The sequence below is a fragment of the Xyrauchen texanus genome, chromosome 12 (genome assembly GCF_025860055.1).
Source record: "Xyrauchen texanus isolate HMW12.3.18 chromosome 12, RBS_HiC_50CHRs, whole genome shotgun sequence".
Lineage (NCBI taxonomy): Eukaryota > Metazoa > Chordata > Actinopteri > Cypriniformes > Catostomidae > Xyrauchen > Xyrauchen texanus.
In genome coordinates this window covers 36,988,413-37,015,256 of record NC_068287.1, presented here as the reverse complement: position 1 = coordinate 37,015,256, position 26,844 = coordinate 36,988,413, and the positions used below count along the sequence as shown (strand labels likewise).

The following is a 26,844-nucleotide window of genomic DNA, read 5'->3' as shown; positions in this document are numbered from 1 at the left end:
TCAATGACCACATCAGGACTTTCAAAGTGGTTTATTCTATAACCTTTTAATTCCTTAAAATCTACAATAAGAAGCATTTAGCAGAGATCAAAAACATTTTTATAATAATAAACATGTTCTGGTCAAATAAAATCCATGAAAGATACTTTGTGCACGTTCATCAGTATTGTCCTCAACAGCACCAACATTTCAGAAAATTGTCTCAAGTCTGACCACTGGTCACTGTGCCATACAATATTGTGTTAATTTGGACACTGTAGCCTTGTTTTCTAAACACTTGACTAAAGGAGATGGGGAACACGCACCCAGAAGTTTATCAGGGGTGTCAAACTTAGTTCCTGGAGGGCCACAGCCCTGCAGTTTAGCTCCAGCCTTTTACTAACATGCCTCCTTGTAATCTTCAAGCACTCCTGAAGACATTAATTAGCTGCTTTGTGTGTTTAATCAGGGTTACAGCTAAAATCTGCTGGACTGTGGCCCTCCAGGAACTGAGTTTGACACCTGTGATTTAAATCAACAATTCTCTAATCAAGGTCTTGCAGCCAGGCATGTGGATTCAGAATGTCCCGAAGCTATATTACGTTTCTTTTGGGGACATAAAATACAGGTGACTGTGAGGGTTGAAAACTGTTCTGCTCAAGACAAAAAAAATTGTAAAACATAGGAAGTGCTAAGCATCACTCACACACAAGCCAAACAATCAGCTTGAATCGGTTGAAAACCATCTGCATCATCCAGAATTAGTTCCATCCTTTAGATACTTTTAGTAGAATAGGATTGTTCTTCTTAACATATTGCAATCTGATAGAAGATATGCAGTTAAGATTTAAGTATAAGGCCATATTCTCTTCAGCCATATGCAACACTTTTTTATGTGGGCAGAAAGTGCTTCTTTATTACCTGCAAGTATGTACCATGATAAATAAAAACAGTGGGGAGAGGAATCAAAGGACTACCAACTCTTACACAGGTCTTTATTCAGAGTAAATGCTGATAAAATAACATAAAAGGCCTAAACATTAAGACAAAAACAGCCATGAATGTCTGTGGCTCTTTTTTCTTCTATTTTTTGAGTCTTAGGTTGAAGACAGCGGAGTAATCGGCAGGTATGAGAATTTTGAGCTCAGACAGAACTTGAATTCTTCAAGTGATTGTGTCTGCGCTAAAGGATGCCTGACAGTGACAATGGGATGAGACCGGACCAGAAGATCAGACCGATGGCAGACCGCTAAGGCATGATGACAGGAAGGATGATGGGGGAAAAAGGCAAGAATGAATGATGAAAATAAAATTACAGAAATGAAGAGGTACTGTTATTAGCAGCAGTTTGTTTTCCTTTTTTTCATGTTCCTCCTTTATCAGAGCTGGAGTCTATGAGTAGCCCCCAGATTGGCATTATTTCATAGAAAGTCCAAAGTGGTGTCGGGGGGCTACAGAACCTCATCACTCTCCGTGGTGTGGAGCTGTGTGTCATCAGCGTCAGTCATACTGCTCTCCTGAGACTCCTCCACTTCCGCTGCTGAAACCAACAAACAATGTTACATGGAGCACAATACCATTTCCCTAAATAAACACATCTTAAATAAATGGTTATTACATTGGGTTGACATTGGTGTGGTGCCAAGTATTATAGCAAATGACAGCACACATTTCTACATAAATAACAATAGTGCCTTTAAAAGGGCAACTTCTCAAGGCACTTTACAGAATAAAAGCAAAATACAAAACCAAATATAAATATACAGTACATCAATACAACAATAAAAATGTGTATACAAAGAAAAGGGTTAAAAAGGGAAACAAATACTCTGTAAATATACGCATTTCATAAAACTATTTCAAGACACTAGAAAATACCAGCAAACCTACAGCTGTCTAAAGGCCCTTTACCACTACAGGGACTAAAGCCAGTTTTAGGAACTTTTCATCACTTTGCAGCTGAAAAACTAGTGGTTTTAAAAGCCTTTTTTGCTGCTATTATGGGGTAGGTACTTTTGGGTCATAGAGGGACTGTGGAAGGTGCTGCAGCCTGTAATTGATTAAAAACCGATGACACAAATAGTTTGAGAAACGCAAGGAGTCCGCAGCCGCCATTTGTAAACAAACTTTTAGCTGCTAGTCTGCTACTTTGAGGATTGCGCTGATTTTACATGTCCCTTAACATAAATAACATGTAACCAACAAAGTATCCAAAGAGGATCACGTTTCACATATGGGTGTGTCTTAATCAGGAAACACTCTTAGTTTTCAGTGCATCTGTACTGTTTGTACTATGTGACTATATGGAAGATAACGTGATTTCTGGATAACTACATAACATTTTTCCTGGGATGACGGACATAAATAATACGATTTTTATCGAGAGTGGGTAATTAATCTGTATTATAAACTGTAACAGTCATGAAATCTAGTTTATATGAGAGAAGTTTTGCGTGCCTGTTACTGCGTGACTTGCATTAACTTGCATCAAGACGTCTTCAAGTAAATGAGTGAGTATTTCAGTAAAGTAATTTATGTTGAGTCATAAAAGCCTTAATTGTAAAAGCTTGTGTTGATAAATAGGTTTATAGTGCATTTGCAACCTTTTGTTAGCCGAGTTTAGCGTATACTGCGTGGTATCGAGGCATCTCTCCTCTCACTCCGGCTGCAGCACACACCAATCACGTGCCTAGTCTAGCCTGAAGACAAAGTCTGCGTCCGAAAAAGGGAAAATGCTGCCTTCAGAGGCTGTACAATGAGGTAGGATGAAAATAAGGTGCTTTTTAAACGGTTCAGAGACCACTTTCCTTAATGTTGTCGGTTAAACCATTAACTTATTAGGCTGCAAGGCAGCTGGCTAAATTTTCGGATGCACCCAAGTTTGTATAAAATAGCATTAACAAAAGTGTAGCTCTGATCCTGGTGTTCTCCATCGCTGTCGTTGTTGCTGCTTCTATTGAATTGCGTGTGCAAACAATGTCAGAAGACAAAAAGGACGATACTAGATGATGACCTAAGGGTGTTACTTTTGTGAATGAGAAAAGCAAAACAGGAAAAGTATCCTCAGGTGTTCCTTGTAAGAGACATACATAAATTAAGTGAGTTACTAGGGATAAAGTTCCAGGACTGTAGGTGGGAAAGGGGCCTTAACAGTCTTAGTGCCTCTGAGATAGCTCACTGGGTAATAGACTTACTTGAATAATAAGGATAGTCATCAGGAGTGACCGGTTCATCGTCATCTGGGAGGTATCGCTTATCTATGGCCTCTTTGATTTGATTATTTGCCCCTTTGGGGTCCAAGTCCATGGCCCAAGAAAAGTTCATTAGTGCCAGATGAGTCTGGCCAAGCTTCTTATAGACCTTTAAGAACAAGAATTGATGAGAGAAAATCAACATGTTTACAGTAAATAAAATAATTACATAAGCATATAGGCCTATTTAAAACACAGTTGAGCTTTTAGGTACCTTTCCTATTAAGAAGTAAACTAGTGACTCTTTGGGCACTATTTGTTTCAGCTCCTCAAGCTCCTGCAGAGCCGCCTAAGAAGTGAGTAATTTAAAATGTAAAAAATAGAGAAAAAAAAAAGGTAACAAAATAAATTCTATAAATTACATTGACATCAGTCTAACTGTCAAGATTAATATTAAGTTGAGGTATACCTTGTACTTTTCATTGGCAAACAGAATAGAAGCCCTATGGAATTTGCATAGCGGGTTCTTGGGGTCGATGCTAATGGCTCTGTTAAGGGTCTCCAGTGCATGGTCCGATTTCTTCAAAGCATGTTGAACCTGAGACAGAGCATATGGCAAGGATATAAAGATGCAGTCATTAAACAATTAAAAGAATACAAATTCCCCACAATAGTTGTGTATCGAAGCATAATCACAACTACAAAGGACTATTTCCAGCATTATCCTACAAATTAAATGGTGGGGGGGAGAAAAACCATAGCAACTATACTTTGATTTCTTAGTATAAGCAACAGCGCAAGACTGGAGTATGTTACTCAAAGATTCAGCAGCTGTACTGCATTAGATTTACTCACCACTCCGATATGACAGAGGAGCACAGAGCTCTGAGGATTGATGCTCAAAGCCTTCTTGAAATGAATCTCAGCAAGGTTAAACTTCTCCTGCTTGTAGTAAATCATTCCCAAGCCGTACCTGGAGTAGCAAGAGTAGGATCAACAGAGTCGGTTTATTGCTTAAGTGGTAGACAATCACTTTGTGTCTTTTGTTTTGAAGTGGAATTAGCTACCACTAATATGAATGACATGAAAAACAACAACTTATTTGACAAAAAAAGCTAAACCATAAGTCCGTAAATGACGGGGGGAAAAACTGTGTACTATTGCATTTTCAGGCCTCCTTAATGGCTCTTTCAGACTCTTGATTAAATAACATGGTCATACCAGGCATTGTAGTGGCGTTTATTGAGACGGATAGCATTACGGAAGCAGCCCAGGGCTTTTTCCAGCTCCTCTGTGAGCACCAGCTCATGCCCCAATAGTGTGTATGCGTATGCAAAGCTGGGGTCCACCTGGATGGCCCGTGTGAAGAACTTAATGGCAATGTCATGCTCCCGCTGCAAGCTGAAACAGTTTCCAGCTACACACCAGGGCTGTGTGTGTACACACACACACACACACACACACACAGAAAGAAAACCATAAATGATCATTGAACAATACTTGTTATCCTGAGAAAAAAATCAGACCAAATGCCCAGTTCTTAATAACTTACCTCAGGTGAGTTTTTGTCCATATCAGTAAGATCTTTAGAGAGGGCAGAGAGTGCCACATCTTTCTGCAGATGCCAGAGCGTTGTGGAATAGATTTCCATACCTTCCACTCGATAGGTCTCAATACGCCGCACTTCTGAGAAAATTCTTTCTGCCTAACCAGGAAAACACAAACATATCATACAGTCTTGGGATCTACTAGTTAAAGACATTCACTCTAAAAAATGACAAAGTTTCATGTGAACTTGCCACTATTGATAAATTCTTCAGTGTATAAATTGTAACTGATGTAATCTGATTTAAACAGCCAGCACTCTCACCTGCATGTATTCAGCCAGTTCAAAGTGGGCTCGTCCGATCTGTCCTAGCACCCAGCCTGTGTTGTAGTGATGTGAAGGCAACTGGCTTAATATGTTAATGGCTTCTTTACAGTTATACGAGCAGAGAGCGAGATAGCCCCTCCCAATATCCCGCATCAACGTCATCAGCCCATCTAAATTAAACAGAGGAGAAAATCTATTTTAGGACAATGCATCTTTGTCCTATTTTTTTCAGCTGAATTTAAATTCCATAACACTTTAGGGCAAATTATAGATTTTGCTATGATATCTTTACAAACAAGCAAGCACTCCGACACCTGCAGCTGCCTTCTGTAGATTAAAGGCCTGGAACTGCGGCGTGCTGATGTTGCCTTTGCCCTCCATTATGGAAGAGTCTAGCTTGAGAATCTCGATGCTTTCATTCAGGTTAGATGAAGTGATTCCTCCTTTACCCGTTTTTGTTTTTGTTTTTCGGTTGGGAATCTTGGTGGGGAATTTCATTTTCAGCTTCTTGCTGTTCTCCTATTGAATTCCATTATTAAGAGAAAGTTAATCAAATATTCCCAGAACAAATGGTTAAAGAAAGTCTATATATACTATATGGCCAAAAGTAAGAGGACACCATATGTGATTGATGTACATTTGATTTAAAAACCAAAGTCATCCATTCCCCCATGCTCCAATAACAGCATCCAGTCTTCTGGGAAGGATTTCCACTATAATTTTGTAGTAACATTTCTCCAGGGATTTACTCCCATTCAGACAAAAGAGCATCAGTGAGTTCGGCACTCATGTTGGGAAATGGGGCCTGGCTCACAATTGCCATTCCAATTCACCCCAAAGATTTTCAATGGGGTTCAGGTCTGGGCTTCGTGCAGGCCAGTCAAGTTATTCCACAAAGGGGTGGGCGAAATGACTAAAATCTTATATCACAACAACAATTTTCAGTTTCTATATTAAATAACCATATTGGAATGTCTATTTTTGCACAATCCAGTCAATTAATAAAATATGAAAACTACTTCCTCTTATTATTTTTAGCCTTTCACATTATGCCACATTTCAGTCTGATATGTTGTTGACCAATATTATTATTATTATAAACTTTCCTCAAGAATCGTAACATCTTCTCAAAGAAATGCAACAAATAATTATATATATATCTTTGTTGGATTATAAAAAATATATATATATATAAAAAATAAACACTTATGGCTCTTAATTATTTAAGTTGGAATATATGAATATCTGAAGACAAACATGTCCGATTAATTTCCCAGTAAGGGTGATGATTTTTAGTTTAAAACCCCTTTATTTTGCCGCATAGCATGTTGTAGCTGTTTTCTTCAGAGGTGGTTAGAATGTCAGGCTGTGTAGCTGTTTGAGATGATGAACTTCATCCATAGTGCTTTAAGGTTAAAAACAAAAACAAATACAATTTAAATGAGTTGCGCAGTCTTGTGGTCAGCACCGTGATTTTGAGTAGCATGAGTGATCCCGCCCTATGCTCTCCTGTTTCTGGAGCAAAAGTATCGGGAGGCCTGCTGGACTACAGAGAGACTCCAGAGACACTCACAGGAAACACAAACGCACGTTTCAGATGAGAAGAATCTTAAAAGCGCTGAACACAAGATGAATGTGTCACTGAATTTAAATGAAAATTTCATGCCAGAAAAATGCCCATGTCTCTTTATTTCTTTTAGTATCACGTGAAGCCCTGCTCACTGATGGTTATGCACACAGACATATTTACATATTGCTATAGCAGTTTGTTAGGAACACTATTGTCCTAATATAGTGACCATCGTGGTCTTCTGCTGTTGTAGCCCATTCTCCTCAAGGTTCATAGTGTTTTGCATCCTGAGATGCTATTCTGCTCACTTCAATTGTACAGAGGGGTTTTCGGAGTTACTATAGCCTTTCGGTCACCTCGAACCAGTCTGGCCATTCTCCATTTACCTCTCTCATCAACAAGGCGTTCCTGTCCATAGAACATCAGCTCACTGGATGTTTTTTGCTTTTGGCACCATTCTGAGTAAACTCTAGAATCTGCTGTGTGTGAAAATCCAAGAAGATCAGCAGTTACAGAAATACTAAACCAACCCGTCTGGCACCAACAATCATGCCACCATGGTCGTCATATCATCCAGCCCTAGTTCCACACCAAATGCAGTAAACAATTGCTTCATGGACTTTACTGTGTGGAGATGGACATTGTCATGCTGGAATAGAAAAGGGCTCTCCCCAAACTTTTGCCACAAAGTTTGAAGCACACAATTCCATAGAATGCCACTGTATGGAGTAACATTGTAATCCATCTTCACTGGAATTAATGGAGTGACAAAACTCCATTAATTACAATGGGGTGTCCACATACTCGTGGCCATATAGTATCTCTGAAGTTGTTCGTAAGTTTCAACATCTAAGGTGTCTGTACACTTGTGAGTGGAGCGGTACCTTGGCAGTAGAGCTGGCACTAGTGAAGAGTCTTGAGCTCCGCCGTGGCTGCACATTTGGTGGAGCAGCAATGGTTGGGCTCAGCACTTGTGGTGTAGTACTACAGACCAGAGAGAGATTTGATGAGAAACCACTAAAATAGCCACGTATCTCAATGTCAAAACTGCTTAAAAGAATTAGATTTACTCTAGCTCAAATGTTCATAAATGTGAGGATGGATTTGACAGCATGATTTACACGGCACCTGGTCTGTGGGGCTGTGGTCTGAGTTTGGTTGAAAGGGTTTGGAATGACCTCTCTGCTGTTACCACTCTGTGAAAACACTGACTTTGTCCCTACTTGGCTGATTCTACTGATGGCCTAAAACAAGAAAAAAGAAGATTGAGCTTTCTTGAAGCAACAGACAATCTACCATTTATCATTTGATATGAAGCCTGCAACTAAAAAAAAATCCACTTTTGAAGACTTTATGACTCCTTTTACACCTGGTATTAAGATGCGTCTCGAGTAATCTGATCACATGGGGTCAGGTGAAACACAATGCTTCTTACACCTTGGCGCTCAAATGTGTCTCATGTGACCACTTGTGTTGGGCTTTTAAAGGGGAGGGTCTCTAATTTCATGATGGCATATGTCAATCACTTTGTCTTTAGGTTACGTCATTACAATAAACTGCGAAAAGGTCAGAAAAGACTTTCAAAAACCAAGAAAAAAAAGCTGGTGCACCGTTACTGCCAGATGCAGCTGAAATTAAATAAAGCACAAAGAAATATTATGAGCAGATTTCTCCTTTATTTTAGTGGAGTACCTGTATTATCTGAGATTTAGATGTGTGATTTTCATCTGTGGCACCTCATAGATACCAGACACAGTTCCATGATGTTCTTGTGCTTATAGATGTATTTGCTTTTTCAGATTTTCAGATTTTAAGGTTATTTTCTTTTAAAGCCTCACGTAACCTGTAAAATGTCAAACTCTTGTTTTAGCACAGCAGTTGATTGAAAGATAAGTGGGTGGTGCATTGCTGCTGTCCGGGATGCATCAGGACGGATTAGCAATTACACCTCAAATGCAACGTGGTAACACGCATATACCTCCTTATCCAATCACAAAGCATTCTAGACCCTGATTACCCATGTACTTAACACCAGGTGTAAAGACAGTAAGAGTTTTGGGGAGACATATAATGAAAAAATATTTTCCTTGATCTTTTGATAAGTAAACATCCTGAAATATTTACAACACAAGATGAAGATAAGCAAGATGTTCTTCCAAAATCCTCATGATTGTGACATCACAACATGAGTATATTAACGTTTGTAAGTACCTTCTTTGGTGGGCCAGGTGGTGGAGGTGGTTCCATCCCAGTCCCACTGTGACCATAATTCTGCAAGTAGTTGGGGTCACCCGGACTTGGCTCCAGGGGCAAAATTCCAAAACTAGAATTAAAAGCATAAGAATTCAAAGTTTGGCCAATTAATCAAACCCATCGTAGGAATAAATTGAAACCCCATGTAGAGCGTGAGTTAAAATGGTTATTATTAGTGCTGCAGAATATGATGATAAATATCGTCGTGACAATCAAAAGTATCAGTTGATTTTTGGGAAGATGCACACCGTATTAATTCGGTCAAAAAATATAAAGCATTTCTATTTTTGCAAGAAGTGTTTATATTCATTGGATATTTCTTGATCTTCTTTAAGATCTTTAGTTTCTTAAAGAAAGTTTATAATAATAATATTTGTCAACAACATTAGACTGAAATGTGGCATAATGTGAAATTTTGCATTATTGTATAGTTGATATAAAACAAAAGTAGTGTTTTACTTGGACTATGTTTGTCAACTGGACTATGTTTGTAAGAGAGATATATATATATATATATATATATATATATATATAAAACACAGCAAAAAAAAAAGAAACAGCCAATTTTCAGGACACTGTATTCTAAAGATAATTTTGTACAAATTCAAATAACATTAAATATCTTTATTGTAAAGGGTTTAAACAATGTTTTCCATTAGGGCTGCCCCCGAACAAAGATTTTCCTTGTCGACTAGTAGTCATTATTTGACTAGTCATCGCACGTTTATGATATTAATTTAATTGCTTATATGTTGGGGGCATCAGAAAATGGTTTGAGTGAAAAAGAATGTAATATATAATATTGCTAACACTGTTCTACATTACAGATGAATACTAAACCATAATAATGAGCCTTTAAAATATACATTTTACAAGCGCACATACAATTGAGCTGCAGCGACACCGGCAAAAGCTGTAATGATCATGAGCGTGTCAGGAAAACCAGCAAGAAACTGTCTGAACATTTTGTTAATTTATAGGAGAGAAATGCACATTCGGGTAGAGTAAACAGACGATGATCTCGGGATCAACGATGGTCAGAGTGATCGCCAATAGCTGATGCCTTGGACAATGTCAAGACGATAGTTGGCTCGTTTTCCCATTAATCTATTAAACTATTATTAGACTATTATTAATATTACAAATAATTTGCCCGTAAACACAAAGATACATGCTTGAAGAAACACATTTTATTATATTATTAAATACAGATGACAGAAAAGCCATCCATACGCATATGACATGCTGATACAGAGCGAGGCATGCAGTCTTGTGGAACATGCGCATCTAAGGATCTCACTCTTTGCTTCCTTCCAATTATTTATTTTATATTTTCTTTTTTTATGAGTGCTGCAAATGACCTAAGAAATCTCAGCTCAGGAGGTGATTTGAGTTCAGTTCACTTTATTTCCACAGAGCAGTTTATTGTCAACGTAACTCCGCACGCAGCCTGTAAAAATAATACAAAAACATGTTCACCTCGAACCATGATTCAGTGATTATCATAATCATTATAATGATTATTTTTACATTTATAATCGTTTTTATATCTTCATTTGTGTAACTAATTTTCTGCCTGCATGTTTAGATGGATTCTTGCCTGACGGTAAATGGAAAAGTGGTTACTAATATATATATATATTATCATCACTTTATTATTTATTTATTTGCTTTTTCGTTTGGAGTGCAATTTGAATTTAGAAATGTATTTGATTTGTTTTTCATTTTTTCAATAAATTACAAAATTTTCAATGCAAAATCACTAAAGCAAGAATATTCACTGATCCCTCAGTCCGAGGTTTCCGATGTAATTGTGTGTGTGTGTATATAACTATATATATACATATATATATATATATATACATATATATATATATATATATATATATATATATATATATACACAGGTCCTTCTCAAAAAATTAGCATATTGTGATAAAGTTCATTATTTTCCATAATGTCATGATAAAAATTAAACTTTCATATATTTTAGATTCATTGCACACCAACTGAAATATTTCAGGTCTTTTATTGTTTTAATACTGATGATTTTGGCATACAGCTCATGAAAACCCAAAATTCCTATCTCAAAAAATTAGCATATTTCATCCGACCAATAAAAGAAGTGTTTTTAATACCAAAAAAAGTCAACCTTCAAATAATTATGTTCAGTTATGCACTCAATACTTGGTCGGGAATCCTTTTGCAGAAATGACTGCTTCAATGCGGCGTGGCATGGAGGCAATCAGCCTGTGGCACTGCTGAGGTGTTATGGAGGCCCAGGATGCTTCGATAGCGGCCTTAAGCTCATCCAGAGTGTTGGGTCTTGCGTCTCTCAACTTTCTCTTCACAATATCCCACAGATTCTCTATGGGGTTCAGGTCAGGAGAGTTGGCAGGCCAATTGAGCACAGTACTACCATGGTCAGTAAACCATTTACCAGTGGTTTTGGCACTGTGAGCAGGTGCCAGGTCGTGCTGAAAAATGAAATCTTCATCTCCATAAAGCTTTTCAGCAGATGGAAGCATGAAGTGCTCCAAAATCTCCTGATAGCTAGCTGCATTGACCCTGCCCTTGATAAAACACAGTGGACCAACACCAGCAGCTGACATGGCACCCCAGACCATCACTGACTGTGGGTACTTGACACTGGACTTCAGGCATTTTGGCATTTCCTTCTCCCCAGTCTTCCTCCAGACTCTGGCACCTTGATTTCGAATGACATGCAAAATTTGCTTTCATCCGAAAAAAGTACTTTGGACCACTGAGCAACAGTCCAGTGCTGCTTCTCTGTAGCCCAGGTCAGGCGCTTCTGCCGCTGTTTCTGGTTCAAAAGTGGCTTGACCTGGGGAATGCTGGGGATGTTTCTACTCCAGACTCAGTCCACTGCTTCCGCAGGTCCCCAAGGTCTGGAATCGGTCCTTCTCCACAATCTTCCTCAGGGTCCGGTCACCTCTTCTCGTTGTGCAGCGTTTTTTGCCACACTTTTTCCTTCCCACAGACTTCCCACTGAGGTGCCTTGATACAGCACTCTGGGAACAGCCTATTTGTTCAGAAATTTCTTTCTGTGTCTTACCCTCTTGCTTGAGGGTGTCAATGATGGCCTTCTGGACAGCAGTCAGGTCGGCAGTCTTACCCATGATTGCGGTTTTGAGTAATGAAACAGGCTGGGAGTTTTTAAAAGCCTCAGGAATCTTTTGCAGGTGTTTAGAGTTAATTCGTTGATTCAGATGATTAGGTTAATAGCTCGTTTAGAGACCCTTTTCATGATATGCTAATTTTTTGAGATAGGAATTTTGGGTTTTCATGAGCTGTATGCCAAAATCATCAGTATTAAAACAATAAAAGACCTGAAATATTTCAGTTGGTGTGCAATGAATCTAAAATATATGACAGTTTAATTTTTATCATTACATTATGGAAAATAGTGAACTTTATCACAATATGCTAATTTTTTGAGAAGGACCTGTATATATATATATATATATATATATATATATATATATATATATATATATATATATATATATATATATATTATATATATATATATATATATACATACACACACATACACACACACACACACACACACACACACACACAGTGAAGGAGGGAACAAAACTAATTTATTCACACACATTATATATTTTCCTGGATAACTAAATACTCGACGGGTAGAGAATTTACAGATGAAGCTTCTTTGCCAGAGAGATGTTGTCAACTGTTGTAAAGCCATCTTTCAACACATTTAAAATGCACTTGTTTTTCCCCAGTTTCATTTGAGCTTTTAGTTAAAAAACATAAAAATAAAACTTCAAAGTTTGAAATCAAGGTATCTTTATTTTGTCGGCATAACCCTAACCCTGCTTAAAAGAAATGATCGCATAGTACCACCTAGCGTCCAACCAGTGGTAATACTGGTTTGTCGTTTTCCTGTGGAGTTTTTTTTTCCCCGACCAACCAACCAATCAAAACTTGGTCGACGAAGACTCTTCTCATCGACTAATGGTTAGTTGACTATCAGGGGACAGTCCTATTTTCCATGCTTGTTCAATAAACCATAAACAATTAATGAACATGCACCTGTGGAACGTTTAAGACACTAACAACTTACAGACGGTAGGAATTAAGGTCACAGTTATAAAAACATAGGACACTAAAGAGATCTTTCTACCGACTCTGAAAAACACCAAAAGAAAGATGGCCAGGGTCAGATATCATCTGTCTGAACGTGCCTTAGGCATGCTGCATGGAGGCATCAGGACTGCAGATGTTGCAAAGGCAATAAATTGCAATGTCTGTACTGCGAGACGCCTAAGACAGCGCTACAGGGAAACAGGAAGGACAGCTGATCATTCTCGCAGTGGCAGACCATATGTAACAACACCTGCACAGGATCGGAACATCCGAAAATCACACCTGTGGGACAGGTACAGGATGGCAATAACAACTGCCCGAGTTTAACCAGGAAAGCACAATTCCTTCATCAGTGCTCAGACTGTCCGCAATAGGCTGAGAGAGGCTGGACTGAGGGCTTGTAGGCCTGTTGTAAGGAAGGTCCTTAACAGACATCACCGGCAACAACATCGCCTATGGGCACAAACCCACCTTCACTGGACCAGACAGGACTGGCAAAAAGTGCTCTTCACTGACGAGTCGCGGATTTGTCTCACCAGGGGTGATGATCGGACTCACATTTATCAAAAAAATTAGTGTTACACCGAGGCCTTTACTCTAGAGCGGGATCATCAGACTGAGATTTTTGTCATTGCAGGCAATCTCAACATGGTGCGTTACAGGCAAGACATCCTCCTCACTCATGTGGTACCCTTCCTGCAGGCTCATCCTGAAATGACCCTCCAGCATGACAATTCCACCAGCCATACTGCTAATCTGTGCATGATTTCCTGCAAGACAGGAATGTCAGTGTTCTGCCATGGCCAGCGAAGAGCCCGGATCTCAATCCCATTGAGCACATCTGGGACCGGTTGGATCGGAGGGTGAGGACTAGGGCAATTCCCCCCAGAAATGTCCGGGAACTTGCAGGTGCCTTGGTGGAAGCGGGGTAACATCTCACAGCAAGAATTGGCAAATCTGGTGCACTGGAGATGCACTGAAGTATTAATGTAGCTGGTGGCCACACCAGATACTGACTGTTACTTTTGATTTTGACCCCCCCTTTGTTTAGGGACACATTATTCAATTTCTGTTAGTCAAATGTCTGTGAAACTTGTTCAGTTTATGTCTTAATTGTTGAATCTTTTTATGGTCATACAAATATTTACACGTTAAGTTTGCTGAAAATAAAAGCAGTTGAAAGTGAAAGGAGTATAATATATTTACTTAAATTAATGTATTATACAAAAATAGGCATTAAAATAGGTTATTTAATATATAAACCAATTTGTAATGATTTTACAGAAAAAAAAAAACATTACTATATTGTGATGTCAAGTTGAAGAAGTTTACATACACCTTAGCCAAATACATTAAAACTCAGGTTTTCACAATTCCTGACATTTAATCATAGACAACATTCCCTGTCTTAGGTCAGTTAGGATCACTACTTTATTTAAAAAAAATTGAAAAGTCAGAATAATAGTAGAGAGAATTATATATTTCAGCCTTTATTTCTTTCATCGCATTCCCAGTGGGTCGGAAGTTTACAAACACTTTGTTAGTATTTGGTAGCATTGTCTTTAAATTGTTTAACATGCGTCAAACTTTTTGGGTAGCCTTCCACAAGCTTCTCACAAAAAGTTGCTGGAATTTTGGTCCACTCCTCCTGACAGAACTGGTGTAACAGTCACATTTTTAGGCCTCCTTGCTTACACATGCTTTTTCAGTTCTGCCCACAAATTTTCCGGAGTGAGGAGTGGGCTTTCTGATGGCCACTCTGATGACTTGACTTGGTTGTCCTTCAGACATTTTGCCACAACTTGATGTATGCTTGGGGTCATTGTCCATTTGGAAGACCCATTTCCTGGCTGATGTCTTGAGATGCTGCTTCAATATATCCACATTAATTTCCTTCCTCATGATGCCATCTATTTTGTGAAGGGCATCAGTCTCTCCTGCAGTAAAGCACCCCACAACATGATGCTGCCACCCAAATGCTTTACGGTTGGGATGGTGTTCTTCAGCCTGCAAGCCTCACCTTTTTTCCTCCAAACAGTTCACTTTTTGTTTCATTAGACCAGATTACATTTTTCCAAATGTCACCAAACTAAATTAATCTCTAACGGTATGATGTCTGTGTGGTCCCATGGTATTTATACTTCTGTACAATTGTTTGTACAGATGAACTTGGTAACATCAGGCATTTGGAAATGGCTCCCAAGGATGAACCAGACTCGTGGAGGTACACAATTTTTTTTCTGAGGTCTTTGCTTGGCTGATTTTCTCATGATGCCAAGCAAAGAGGCGCCGAGTTTGAAGGTAGGCCTTAAAATACATCCAAAAGGTACACATCCAATTCAGTACACCTCCTATCAGAAGCTAATTAGCTAATTGTCAAAAGCCTTGACATTTGTTTCTGGAATTTTCCAAGCTGCTTAAAGGCACAGTTAACTTGGTGTATGTAAACTTCTGACCCACTGGAATTGTGATATATTCAATTAAAAGTGAAACAATCGGTTTGTAAACAATTGATGGAAAAATTAAATAATGTCATGCACAAAGTAGATGTCCTAAATGAATTGCCAAAACTATAGTTTGCTAATATGAAATCTGTGGAGTGGCTAACATTTTTTGTGTATGAAAACTTCTTCCTTCAACTGTATGCCGTTATCATGATATCAAATTGTTCATACTGTGATATGAAGATTTTGGACATTTCGCCCACCTCTAGTCATAATGTACACTTGAATGTTTTGAGATGATTGAGCTAGTTGTTACCTTGGTGTGAGGGGGCTAAGTGTGGCCGTGCCCCCCAGTAGACATCGGCCACTCTTGGGTTTATTCTGTACCTGCTTGGATAGCAGTGAGCCACTGGTACTTAGTGGAACAGAGTCTGGCGAGATAATGGAGGAATCGATGTAGGACACAGAGGAGTCCGTATTGAGGGAAGAGTACTTGGAGTTAGAAGATTCTAGATTGAGGCGGTTTAGTTCCTTTAGAGATGGAAGAGAGGAAATGCCATGGTAGGATTAAGGAGATGTTTTTAAATGAAATTTCCAATACCAGTTTAAGTAAATATATCCCTACATAAGACATTAAAAACCACATTCAAGATCAGATGCGAGGCATACTAGTGTGTCCTGGGGGGTCTCCATTAGGACCGTATCGACTTGCCGGTGACCCATGTTGTTGCTAGGTGTGTGTGCAGGGCTGATAGGAGTAGGTAGGATGCCTCCTCCGCTGCCCCCACTGAAGCTCTGCAAGGAGGTCAATCTAAAGATCTGTTCTGGATCCGGTCGCTCCCCTGCAGCACAGTTTAAATCACATTATTGTGTTCCCTCTCCACAGGGACTCAGTTGATCATTCTGTAGATTAAGTTCTTTTGGTTATCCCAATTAATAATGAGACTTCACTAAACTTACCGATCTGACAGAGAGACTCGAATGGAGACCACAGGAAAGGGTTCTCGCTCATGCTCTTTTGGTAGCATTCAGCTCCTTTTGCTAACCGATCTGTTTTGCTGCAAACACAAGGAAATAGGATTTAGTCTTGAGAACTATCAACCTCATGACAGGTGGCCAACAATTTGAGGGAAAGAAAGAGAAAAGCAATTTGTGACAACACTCGGTGCAATTACACAAGGGAATCTATGCATAAAAACTAAAACTGCCTAATATATGCACATTATGACCACCTGCCTAATATGCTGTTGGTCCTTCGTGTTTGCCAAAACACCACCTACCCACCGAGACATGTACTCTACAAGACCCCTGAAGGTTTCCTGTGGTATCTGGCATCAAGACATTAGCAGCAGATCCTTCAAGTCCTGTAAGTTGCAAGGTGGAGCCACCATGGATCAGACTTGTTGGTCCAGGACATCCCACAGATGCTCAATCAGATTGAGATCTGGGGAAGTTGGAGGCACCTTGAGCTCTTGAACTCTTCATCATGTTCCTCAAACCATTCCCACACAATGTGTGCGGTGTGGCAGGGCGCATTATCCTGCTAAAAGAGGCCATCAGGAAATACCATTGTCATGAAGGGAAATGACTGGTCTGCAACGATGTTTAGGTAGGTGGCACATGTCAAATTGGCATCCACATGAATGGCCGGACCCAGTTTTCCAGCAGAACATTGTCCAGAGAATCATATTCCCTCCACCAACTTGTCTTCCCACAGTGCATCCTGGTGCCATCACTTCCCCAGGTAAACGGCGCACACACACACGGCCGTCCACGTGACGTAAATGAAAATGGGACTCATCGGACCAGGTCACCTTCTTCCACTGCTCGAAGATCCAGTTCCAACACTTGCATGCCCACTGCAGGTGGACTGGGGTCATCATGGGCACTCTTGACCCGTCTGTGGCTACGCAGCCCTACAAGCAGCAGGGTGCGATGCACTGCATGTTGTGACACAGTCCTCCAGTAACCATCGTTCAAATTTTATGTGACTTGTGCCACATTAGGCCTTCTGTCAGTTCGGACCAGACAGGATAGCCTCCGTTGCCCTCGCGCATAGATGAGTCTTGGGCACCCAGCACCCTGTCGCAAGTTTGTTGTTTGTCCCTCCCCAGACCACTGTTGGTAGGCACTCACCACTGATGAACACCCCACAAGCCTTGCCATTTCAGATATTCTCTGACCTAGTCATCTAACCACAACAATTTGACCCATGTCAAAGTTGCTGAGGTCTTTACTCCTGAATTGAACACGTTGACTATGAGAACGTATTGTTCGCTTACCATCTAATCTACACAAACCTTAACATGTGGCCTTGTTAGGAGATGATTAATGTTATTTGCTTCACTTGTGAGTGGTCATAATGTTTCGGCTCATCAGTTTATATGATATACCTGCTGGTAAGAACCAGTGCTGACCAATACTGAAATGATACATGGTCATATTGATTTTATCAGGATAATAAAGGCAAATCCTGTTCATAAATCAGTTATAACAGTAAGAGGTATAATACATACGAACACACAAACAGGGGTGTAATCAAAGTCATTTCTCTAATAATAGAATTTCCTGAGAAACAATGACCAAAGCAACTTACTATTACATATATCACAAATACTATATTAAGTAATATAGTAAGTTATGGACTTAATATTAGGGATGCACCGAAATAAAAATTCTGGGCCGAAACCGAAACTCCAGGATGCACTTGGCCGAAAACCGAAACAGACTATTTACCGATATAAAAAAAACAATATATTTTTGGTGTATAATTGTATTAATATTATACTTTTTCATTAATTTCATGAATTTAATGAATATGAATTGAAAAACTACAAACCAATAAAATGATCAAAATTGGACAGAAAATATATTAAAACATTATTAAATATTATTATTCTTTATTCAGTTCTGTAACAATCACATTTTACAGATTTTATTAACAATTATCCAAATAATGTAAAGTTTTAGAAAACTATTATATGCCAAACAACAGTCAAGTAATGAACTTAGCTAGCATCTTTCAAAAAGTTTAAATATGCAAGTCTTTTTAATTAAAAAAATAGGCAAAACACAAAATGGCAGAGGGCCTCTATTCTGTTTATGTAAACGTATGTCTACTTTAAGTGAAAATTGGGCAAAACAACAGTGCATGACAGCAGTAACAGATCTAAATCCAACCTCAAACTGTAAACAGATGTAGCCTCAAGTGAAGAACAAATGTTGCAAGGCTACACAAATTTTTATGTAATTGCTATACACATCATATTGGACGGCTTTCTATAAAATGTACAAGTGATAGGTTTCTCTTCAAGAACAAAAGTTGCTAAATTTTCTCAAGCTCATCAAGAACATGAGATGCTGCACTGAACTGTCTCACTCTCTGTGCTGGTGCTTGGGGCAGATAAATACCTGTGTGCAATCCGCGCAAGCAAAGGAAAGCGGTCTTTGTTTATGCGCCAGTAGTCAAGGGGATTGTCGCTTCTGGCAATGGGTAGTTCAGCTAGATACGTCTCAAGTTGTGGTGTAGCTGCGCTAGTTGTGGCACTGCTGTGGATCGGGGCACTTTCCTGTAGAATCACTTGCTGTACTCTGTATATTGAATTGGATGCCGTGTTTTTAGGAGGTGTATCAAACCTGTCATGGAAAAGTTATTTGGCAGCGTACCCCCTCTTGAAATTTCTGCTGAACAAACACCGCAGATCGCAAATTTGATGTCCTTATCAGAAACTTTGAAGAATTTCCACACCGCTGACATGATCGACCTTTGTTGGGTAGCACTGTGATAAGGGCTAGATCGATCCAGAGTGAAATCTGAGCACTGAGCGGCGGGGCGAGGAGGTATATATTTTCGGCCAAAAACCGAAAGTGCCTTTTTCGGCCGAAGATTTTCGGCAGCTGAAATTTCGGTGCATCCCTGCTTAATATAGTATATAAATAAGGTTTATATATAAAATATCACTCTCCTGAAATGTCTGCAGACATTTCAGCCTCTCAATCCTTATTTTCCAGTTAAACAACAATCTGACTAATTTCAGCAGGTAAATCTATTTAATACCAAAACAAGTGGGCAACTCATTTCAACAGATTAAACTCATGAAACTCTATAAGCAAATGATTATGGTAAGTAGCCAAACAAGCTTGACTTACCAGTAGATATGTCCCAGTAGTGCCAGTGTGAAGCAGGCTGAGTCTCCAAATTCAGTAATGATGTCATCTTGGCTCTTCTGTTTGTTCAGGACTCCTCCAGTCAGGATCTGTTCCCCCTCTGCCAACCTGACAGATGAATTGCAAATAACTAAAAACTGCAAAAACGTAAAATTTGCATTAAAAAAAAAAATAAAGACAATCAATTCTCCAGTCCTGAAAGCCAAAATAATGAATACAGGATGCAGTCTCTCTCAAGATGCAGTTTTTGAAGGGAGTGAAGCCACTTCACCCTGCTGCAGTATTCATATATAATGAGATCTATGGCTTTATATCCAATTAATCCTTTTGATTGACATCTTCTATTACATTACATTATTACATGGCTCTTGGGAATATTTGATTCTGAAGGGTTATTTGAAGAAATCTGTCAAATAGTTTTGTACAATGACCACTAAACTGATCGTTGTCCATGCTAGTTTCATGTCTTTCGTATGACTCTATGGTCTCTTTATCCGTATATAATAAAATCATTTCAATGCAAATTAATATTTCATGTCCAATTAATCTGGCTGTGCAATAAGCAAGATAATGTAGTCAGATGGTCATTTCTGCGAAATAAACCCCCTTAAGCGTCAAATGTCAGACTGTTAACTGTTAATGTGTCACAACACAACATAGATTTGCACAAGCAGGTATTTAAGCTGCACTTAGTAATTTTTTCCTGATTGAAAAGATTTAACTCCTAAAATACATTAATTGTAATTTTGCAATATATGTAGGAAATCATGCAAACTCACATTAAAATGAGCACTCCAGTTGAATCAGTTACCTTACAAAAACTGTTTCATTATACATGGAGAGGGTCTGCACATTGAGGCTGCCATGTTAGAATCACATGACCAGCCGAATACTACTCTCTTAATCTCAGTAACCATAACCATTGAAGCTGCCTGGTTTTGCATTTGTATTTGGTGTTTTTGTAATTGTTTTTCTATGCAAACATGCGCTAGACAACCATCTACAATCAATGCGCCAGCTATCGCTACTTTTTCAGTGTCTGGCGCATGAGCACCTAGTTTTTAAGAAATCCGTCATTTAACAAATTTGAAAACATTGATGGATAATTCAAATACTTTTTGCTATTTTGACAGATAAAAAACAAGCAAGAAACTATAAAACCATCTTCCTTGGTACGTCTGCCTACGCTGCTTAACTCTCTTTCGGTATGCGTTAGTGTGAGAAAGGGAGAAAGATAGAGCGTGTCTTCAAGAGCATTGCCTCAGGTATATTAAAGTGAGAAAACAGCACTTTTGATGCAAAAATAACTAGAATGAAATCACTTTTAAAAGTATTTTTATATAAGGTTATATGCATTAGAGTTCAGAAGTTTGAGTCCACTTGTGAAAGTGTTTCTATTTAGCATTTTTCTAATTTAATATGATATATTCATTACAAATTGTATTATAAGCATAACAGTTTGAGTGAGAAATTTGACCAAAACATGAAGATTATGTTATAATGAAAGCATCTTGTGATTTAATGAAAGAAAACCTGTCCTTTTGCACAAAATGAGTAAATGCAGGTAATGTCACAAATTTGCTTAATTGATTAATGATCGCAAAATTGTGTGAACGATGTCATACATTTTTCAAAATCACACAGAGGGGTAATAACTAGTACGCAAGCAACAGCAAGATAGGAGTAAGCTATTTTATTTATATGAAGTTTTTGCACCTGCATTCCAATCTACATCTTGATGTTATCCATTCCTAAACTACCATTCCTGTTTTCATGAGCTGAATGGGAGGCTAAACATTATTAAAGTGTGACGAGACTCGTGCAAGCCATTTGCGCATCACAAGCTGATCAACTATTTGGCCCTTTTCGGTGAATCGCACCTGCAAATTACTAAAACTTTATTTCCAGGTTTAATTTATATTTTAATAGGGCTGGGTATCGAGTTCGATACATTTTAGGCACCGATCAAATTGCCTCTAAACAATCGAGTATCAAAAAAAAAGTCTTCACTACCAAATTTTGATACCTAACTTACTTGTGCGATAAACCGAAAGAGAAGCTCTGCCGACTCGTGATGCGTGAATGGCCTGCACATGCTGCACGAGTCTGTTTGGTATACTGCAGTCTCGTCACATTTTAACTTTTTGTTAAGTCTCCCATTCAGTTTATGAAAACATGCAGCTTGATTATGTGGAAGGATTACATCAAGATATAGATTATAATGCAAGTGCGGCATTTCAGGTAAATAAAATGGCCTACTCCTCACTCGCCGTTGAAAGAGTGCCAGTGATTACCCCTCCGCGTACCAATGCTGGTAAGCGTGCCATAGGTTGCCGACCCCTGCATTAGAGAGTTATTATTCTGATGGTATTACAGAAGTTCATAAATTCAGGTGTAAGATGTCACTCGCACCGTTGTAGCCAAATTATTTTTCACATTCCCACACAGTAATTTCCACTTGCAAATGTGAGTGAAACACTCTCACTGTAGAGCCCTGCAAGAACCTTACTGGGTTTATTTTGCGATTAACATTTGACTGTACATTATTCCCTACTAAATTACTTAACCATCATCCATCTCCAGTGAAGCAGCAGATAGAAGGACATCTCAGGATACATAATTTCCTTTGCTCACAAATAATTTCCCTCCACTATTGTAACAGCTTTTGAATGAGATAAACACAAGCTCATTGGCATGGGTTGTGATTTAGGAATTATTAGTCATCCATACTTGCTCAGTTCAACACAGCACTTGGCAAGGAGATATTTGCATTGTGGCGTGGTGCAGCTGTGTCCTTTCAGGAGGTTGTAGGCCTTGTAAGCTCTCCCTGAACGGTAGTAGCAGGTGGCCAGCAAGAAGAGTGCCTCCTCAGAGTGAACTGATAGGTGAAAAAAGAAGAGAATTGAGAATATTTCACTCCAGTTTATTGAAACTATTTAAACTAAACGACTTATATCTGCACAAGGAGAACAGAAGTAGTGGTCGACCGATATATCGCTGAGGCCGATACATTTTCCCGTTTGGCTGATTTCTTTCTTCAGGATGCCGGAAATTGCTTGCTGGCATGTGAAGCGACTGAAACATGTAAACGACCAGTCACGGTTTGTTCTGTTGTTACATGCCATCTTGTTACTACAATAATAGACCGGTGTGCAACACAGTGTCATTTAAATGGATTACATGAGCCGCGGCAGACGCGTTTGAGCTCATAATGTTAAAGTGCTCGTCTGTTTCATTCTCTCTCTCTCCTCAACAGTTCCCTGCAGTTCCCTGTCTTGTCTAATGAGGAAAAAGGCAAATATCAATAAAACTAATATCATATACCATCTGCAAATATGTGTATATCTCTTTAAACAGACGTAATAAACCAACCTCACAAAAATGGAGCAAATCCAGCATCCTGTGGAGTATTTATTTACCTCTAGAGCACGTATTCAATCAGCCTCTCCTCAACAGTTCCCTGTAACATTTCTAATGATAAAAGGCAAATTTCAATAAAACTTCTATTATATACATCTGCAAATATCTAGTTTAAAAACATGTAATTCACAAAAATCCAGCGTTTTGTTCCTGTTGAGCACTCATCTAATATCTTCCTCTGAAGCATGTATATTCTTTCAGCCAGAAAAAATTATTTCAGGATAAAAAGTTCCTCTCATTCACAAATCATGGCGGTCCATCTTTGACAATCCAAGTAGGCGATACAGGCAGTTTAAACTGTCAGGAGATTGAGGCTTGCGATGGATCCACATGAGCGTGTGAGTGCAACTTCAAGGCTGTGCCCAAAACAAGGAAAATGTTTCCTCAAGGCTGTATGTGGAGGTAGGACAAGGTGCTTTTCAAACTGTTCAGAGACAAGTTTCCTTAAGAGTTCCATTAATTCAAAACAGCTGTCAGTTACTCCATAAACTGATTAGGCAGAAAGGTAGTAAGTCAGCTGCCTTTGTTTTTGGAAGCAGCCCAAAGTAAAAGTGCTTCACGTGTGCTATATGTAAATGTCTTATTCACTATGCACTGTATGTACAATTGGTTTGATTCTATATTTTTGGAGTAAATGCGATTGCTAACCTGGACATGCCATCCATGGTTGCTGGACCACTGTGAGTACAGTTATTTTCTTTTTTCTTATGTTAACAATTTCTTCATGTGCAAATAAATTACAAAAATTTTATGACTAAAGAAAAATCAGAAGAAACTGCTATCTACCATTTAAAATACAATATAATTTAGTTTTGTGCGAAATTAAGTAAATATAGTGCTAAGAGTTCATTATTATAATTTTTTAGCAATTTAATGTTTGTTATTAAATTGTGTGATATATCGGCATTGTATCGGCCACCCTGCTCTCTGTATATCTGCATCAGCCATTAAAAAAAATCCATATCGGTCAACCACTAAACAAAAGTGCTGTAAATGTTAACAAAGAATGTATTTTCAAAACTAAATTGTCGGTGGGTTTGCCTCAGCAAATTAGTCTTAAGAAAGCCCCGTTTTGGCTTCACCTGGTCCAAATCACTGTGTATATATGGCACAATATTGTGTTCAAAAATTACTAGATGAACTGCAATAGAATGGAATGCAGGAGTCTTGAGATGTGATTTTAATTTTTATTTGTTTTTATTATACAGTCTAATTCTGGATGTAATTTGAAGCCTGTGATACTCAAAATAATGTGGTGGTGTAACATACTTCAAATGTTTTTGTGTACAGGTATAGAATCGATAAATACATCAACTTCCATTTTTGGTCACACAATCTTATTTCAATGGTATATTTTAGCTCAGCTTAAAAAAGATCTCATTGGATGTGGGGAAATGTAGCTGTTGTATGTCTGAATTTGTGTCATTACCCTCAGCATAGAGCCTCTCTGCCAGGAAAACAGCATCTCGGTAGGCGTAGTGGTTCAAAGCGTGCCAGACAGCAGCCTATGGACCAAAACAGAGCTGCTGTTACCTTTCATCCCTTTAACTCAATTTATTAAAAAAAATATGTTGTGTAAACTGGTAATGGAAAAGTGGATGCACCACGACAACGATAAACAGAAGTACCTTACCAATTATTCCTGGCATACTCATGAGTCATGTTATTTTGCAATAGTGTTATAAATGCAGACACTGAAACATGAAATGGTTATCATACATGGCATTCAATCAGTCAAACAACTGTCTTGACGACAATTAAGAAATAGCGAACAATTTCAGTACCTACAAAGGTTGCAAGAGGAGGAAACAAGCTGATGAGAACTGACAGATGTGATGCATTTGATCATCCTAGGTGCGTTAAGATGGAATAAAATACTGTCTACCCAGGCAGCGCACTACGTTTTATGGCACAGCCAATGTGTACACACTGTATGCATCTGAATTGATTGACGGGTTTGCTTGACAGATGCACTCAGGTTGAACAGCTGTGCTCGATGAACCGTTTGGTAGCTGCTATCTAACAAAGACGTACTTAAACCACAACCTTTGACATTTATGTTGGGCAATTAAAAAAACACAAATGAATTAACAAACAATACATATCAAACCCAAATGCAAAAGACAGCTATATGTTGCGTTTTATCTCTCAAGGTTCCAGCTCCAGTATTGCTAACGCATCAAATCACTTCAATTTGTCCTGGTTTATGATACAATTGCACGTTTGTGCGCATCCACCAGCTCTCTAAACAGCCAAATCCGCTGTTCATATGCATTTCACCCCTACAGATATTTACATACAACCGTCAAGAAGAAACATCACTCAAACCCCAATAAAACAACCTGGCTAACCTGCAACACAACACATTAGTCTGCCAGAAAACTACTTACAAACTATCCGCTCCGAGTTGACAAGCACGGTGTTTACTAAAACGGGAAATGTATATAAAAATAAATGTTCTATATCTCGAATTTAAGTGCAGGTTTTGTGTAAAGTAAAGGGCAGAGGCCATTAGCATTAGCCGCTAACTGAGGCCGCGGTGGAAGCAGCGCTCAATCATCCGGTCTCTCCCGCTGGATAATCGACTTCTCCCGCAACCGTAGATACAAAGGCCGCTTTAACATTTTGTTTAAATACCTGGACAGGTTCCTGCAACACAGTCATTCCGTAGCCAGGCTCCTCTTCACCTCCTTTATTTGGTTTCTTTGCTCCTTCTTCAGTCGCTCTCTTTAGCTCAGTATCCTCTCCAGGCCAGAAGTAGCAACTCTAGCATCTAAGATTTGAACATTCCAACCGTTATCGGCGAATCCGGAAATACCCGAGTACAACCGATTCAAATGTGCTCCTTACGATAAAGGGCGAACCATGTCGGAAACAGCCGATGAGGAAGACATCGCATCAAAAAAAAATTATAAAATTGTGAAACTTTCCAATTTTTATCCAGAATCCCATTAAATATTTATATTGTATAGACTGTATGAATATTTAAGTGTAATATATAATATCATATTAAATAATATTATAATCAAAATATATATTTTCAAAATTTCACCTGCGCAGACTTTATTTGCTTGTAAAAAGAATCCTTTAATATTGAATAACAACAAAAAAAGGGCCAACACCTCTTTAGTCAAATTTACTTAAATTTTCCAAAATAAAATAGGTGTCAGTGATTGGTAAGTGGTTAAATCTAACAAATACTGTGATATACTGCATTATACATACAAACCTTTAGATTCTACTGTGGTAGGCCTAATACCTTAAAGAAAGGTCCTTTACTTGTTAGTCCTTATGACATAACATGCCTTTTGTGTTCCATGGAAGAAAGAAAGTTATATGGGTTTAGAACACATTAAGGTGATGCAATTATTATAATAAAATTTTTTTGGGTCAGCTATCTTTTTAAGAAACTTTTAGTAATACAGAACACACATTTTAAGATATGGAACAAAGTCGAGTGAAGTGCACGCTAAGAGTTATCTGATGCCAAGGTGCATGCTTCAAGTCTTAGAGAGGACGTTTTACAAGAAGTATTCTTGTGAAGCATGTTCAAGCCAAGAAGCATTTAATTTCAATATGTTCAGTATGAAGAATGAAAATCAGCAAAAATAAATGATACATTTGAAAGTGAAAGTGGAGATATATTGTGAAAAAGAACATAAATATTGATCTGTTTCTCACCCACACCTATCATATCACTTCTGAAGATATAGATTTAACCACTAGAGTCTTATGGATTAATTTTACGCTGCCTTTAAGTGCTTTTTGGAGCTTCAAAATTGTAGTGCCCATTCACTTGCATTGTAT

At 38.5% G+C, this 26,844-nt stretch overlaps 1 protein-coding gene across 2 annotated transcripts; it reads right to left on the bottom strand.

Annotated features, from left to right (window-relative positions):
• Window positions 1-37: 37 nt before the first annotated feature.
• Window positions 38-25,823, bottom strand: cdc27 (cell division cycle 27). Of its 2 annotated transcripts, none has more exons than XM_052138665.1 (19): window positions 25,675-25,823; window positions 24,467-24,542; window positions 22,348-22,495; window positions 19,600-19,725; window positions 16,411-16,508; window positions 16,120-16,292; window positions 15,767-15,981; window positions 8,825-8,936; window positions 7,742-7,857; window positions 7,498-7,597; window positions 5,358-5,562; window positions 5,041-5,213; window positions 4,723-4,875; window positions 4,392-4,600; window positions 4,026-4,143; window positions 3,640-3,768; window positions 3,445-3,519; window positions 3,174-3,339; window positions 38-1,519 (listed from the first exon to the last, which is right to left on the bottom strand). In XM_052138665.1, the coding sequence occupies exons 1-19, from the start codon at window positions 25,699-25,701 to the stop codon at window positions 1,431-1,433; spliced, it is 2,508 nt and encodes an 835-aa protein (XP_051994625.1). In that variant the 5' UTR covers window positions 25,702-25,823; the 3' UTR covers window positions 38-1,430. The 2 variants fall into 2 exon arrangements, with proteins under 2 accessions (XP_051994625.1, XP_051994626.1); XM_052138666.1 differs by having other exon boundaries at window positions 38-1,516.
• Between the last annotated feature and the right edge of the window lie 1,021 nt (window positions 25,824-26,844).

Excerpts from the sequence above, each read along its gene's own strand:
- cdc27 (XM_052138665.1), bottom strand. The coding sequence starts at position 25,701 with ATGACTGTGTTGCAGGAACCTGTCCAG. Across the intron at positions 22,496-24,466 it reads AGAGAGGCTCTATGCTGAGG|TTCACTCTGAGGAGGCACTC; the intron begins GTAATGACACAA and ends TTCACCTATCAG. Across the intron at positions 15,982-16,119 it reads AGACCCCCCAGGACACACTA|GAACTAAACCGCCTCAATCT; the intron begins GTATGCCTCGCA and ends CCATCTCTAAAG.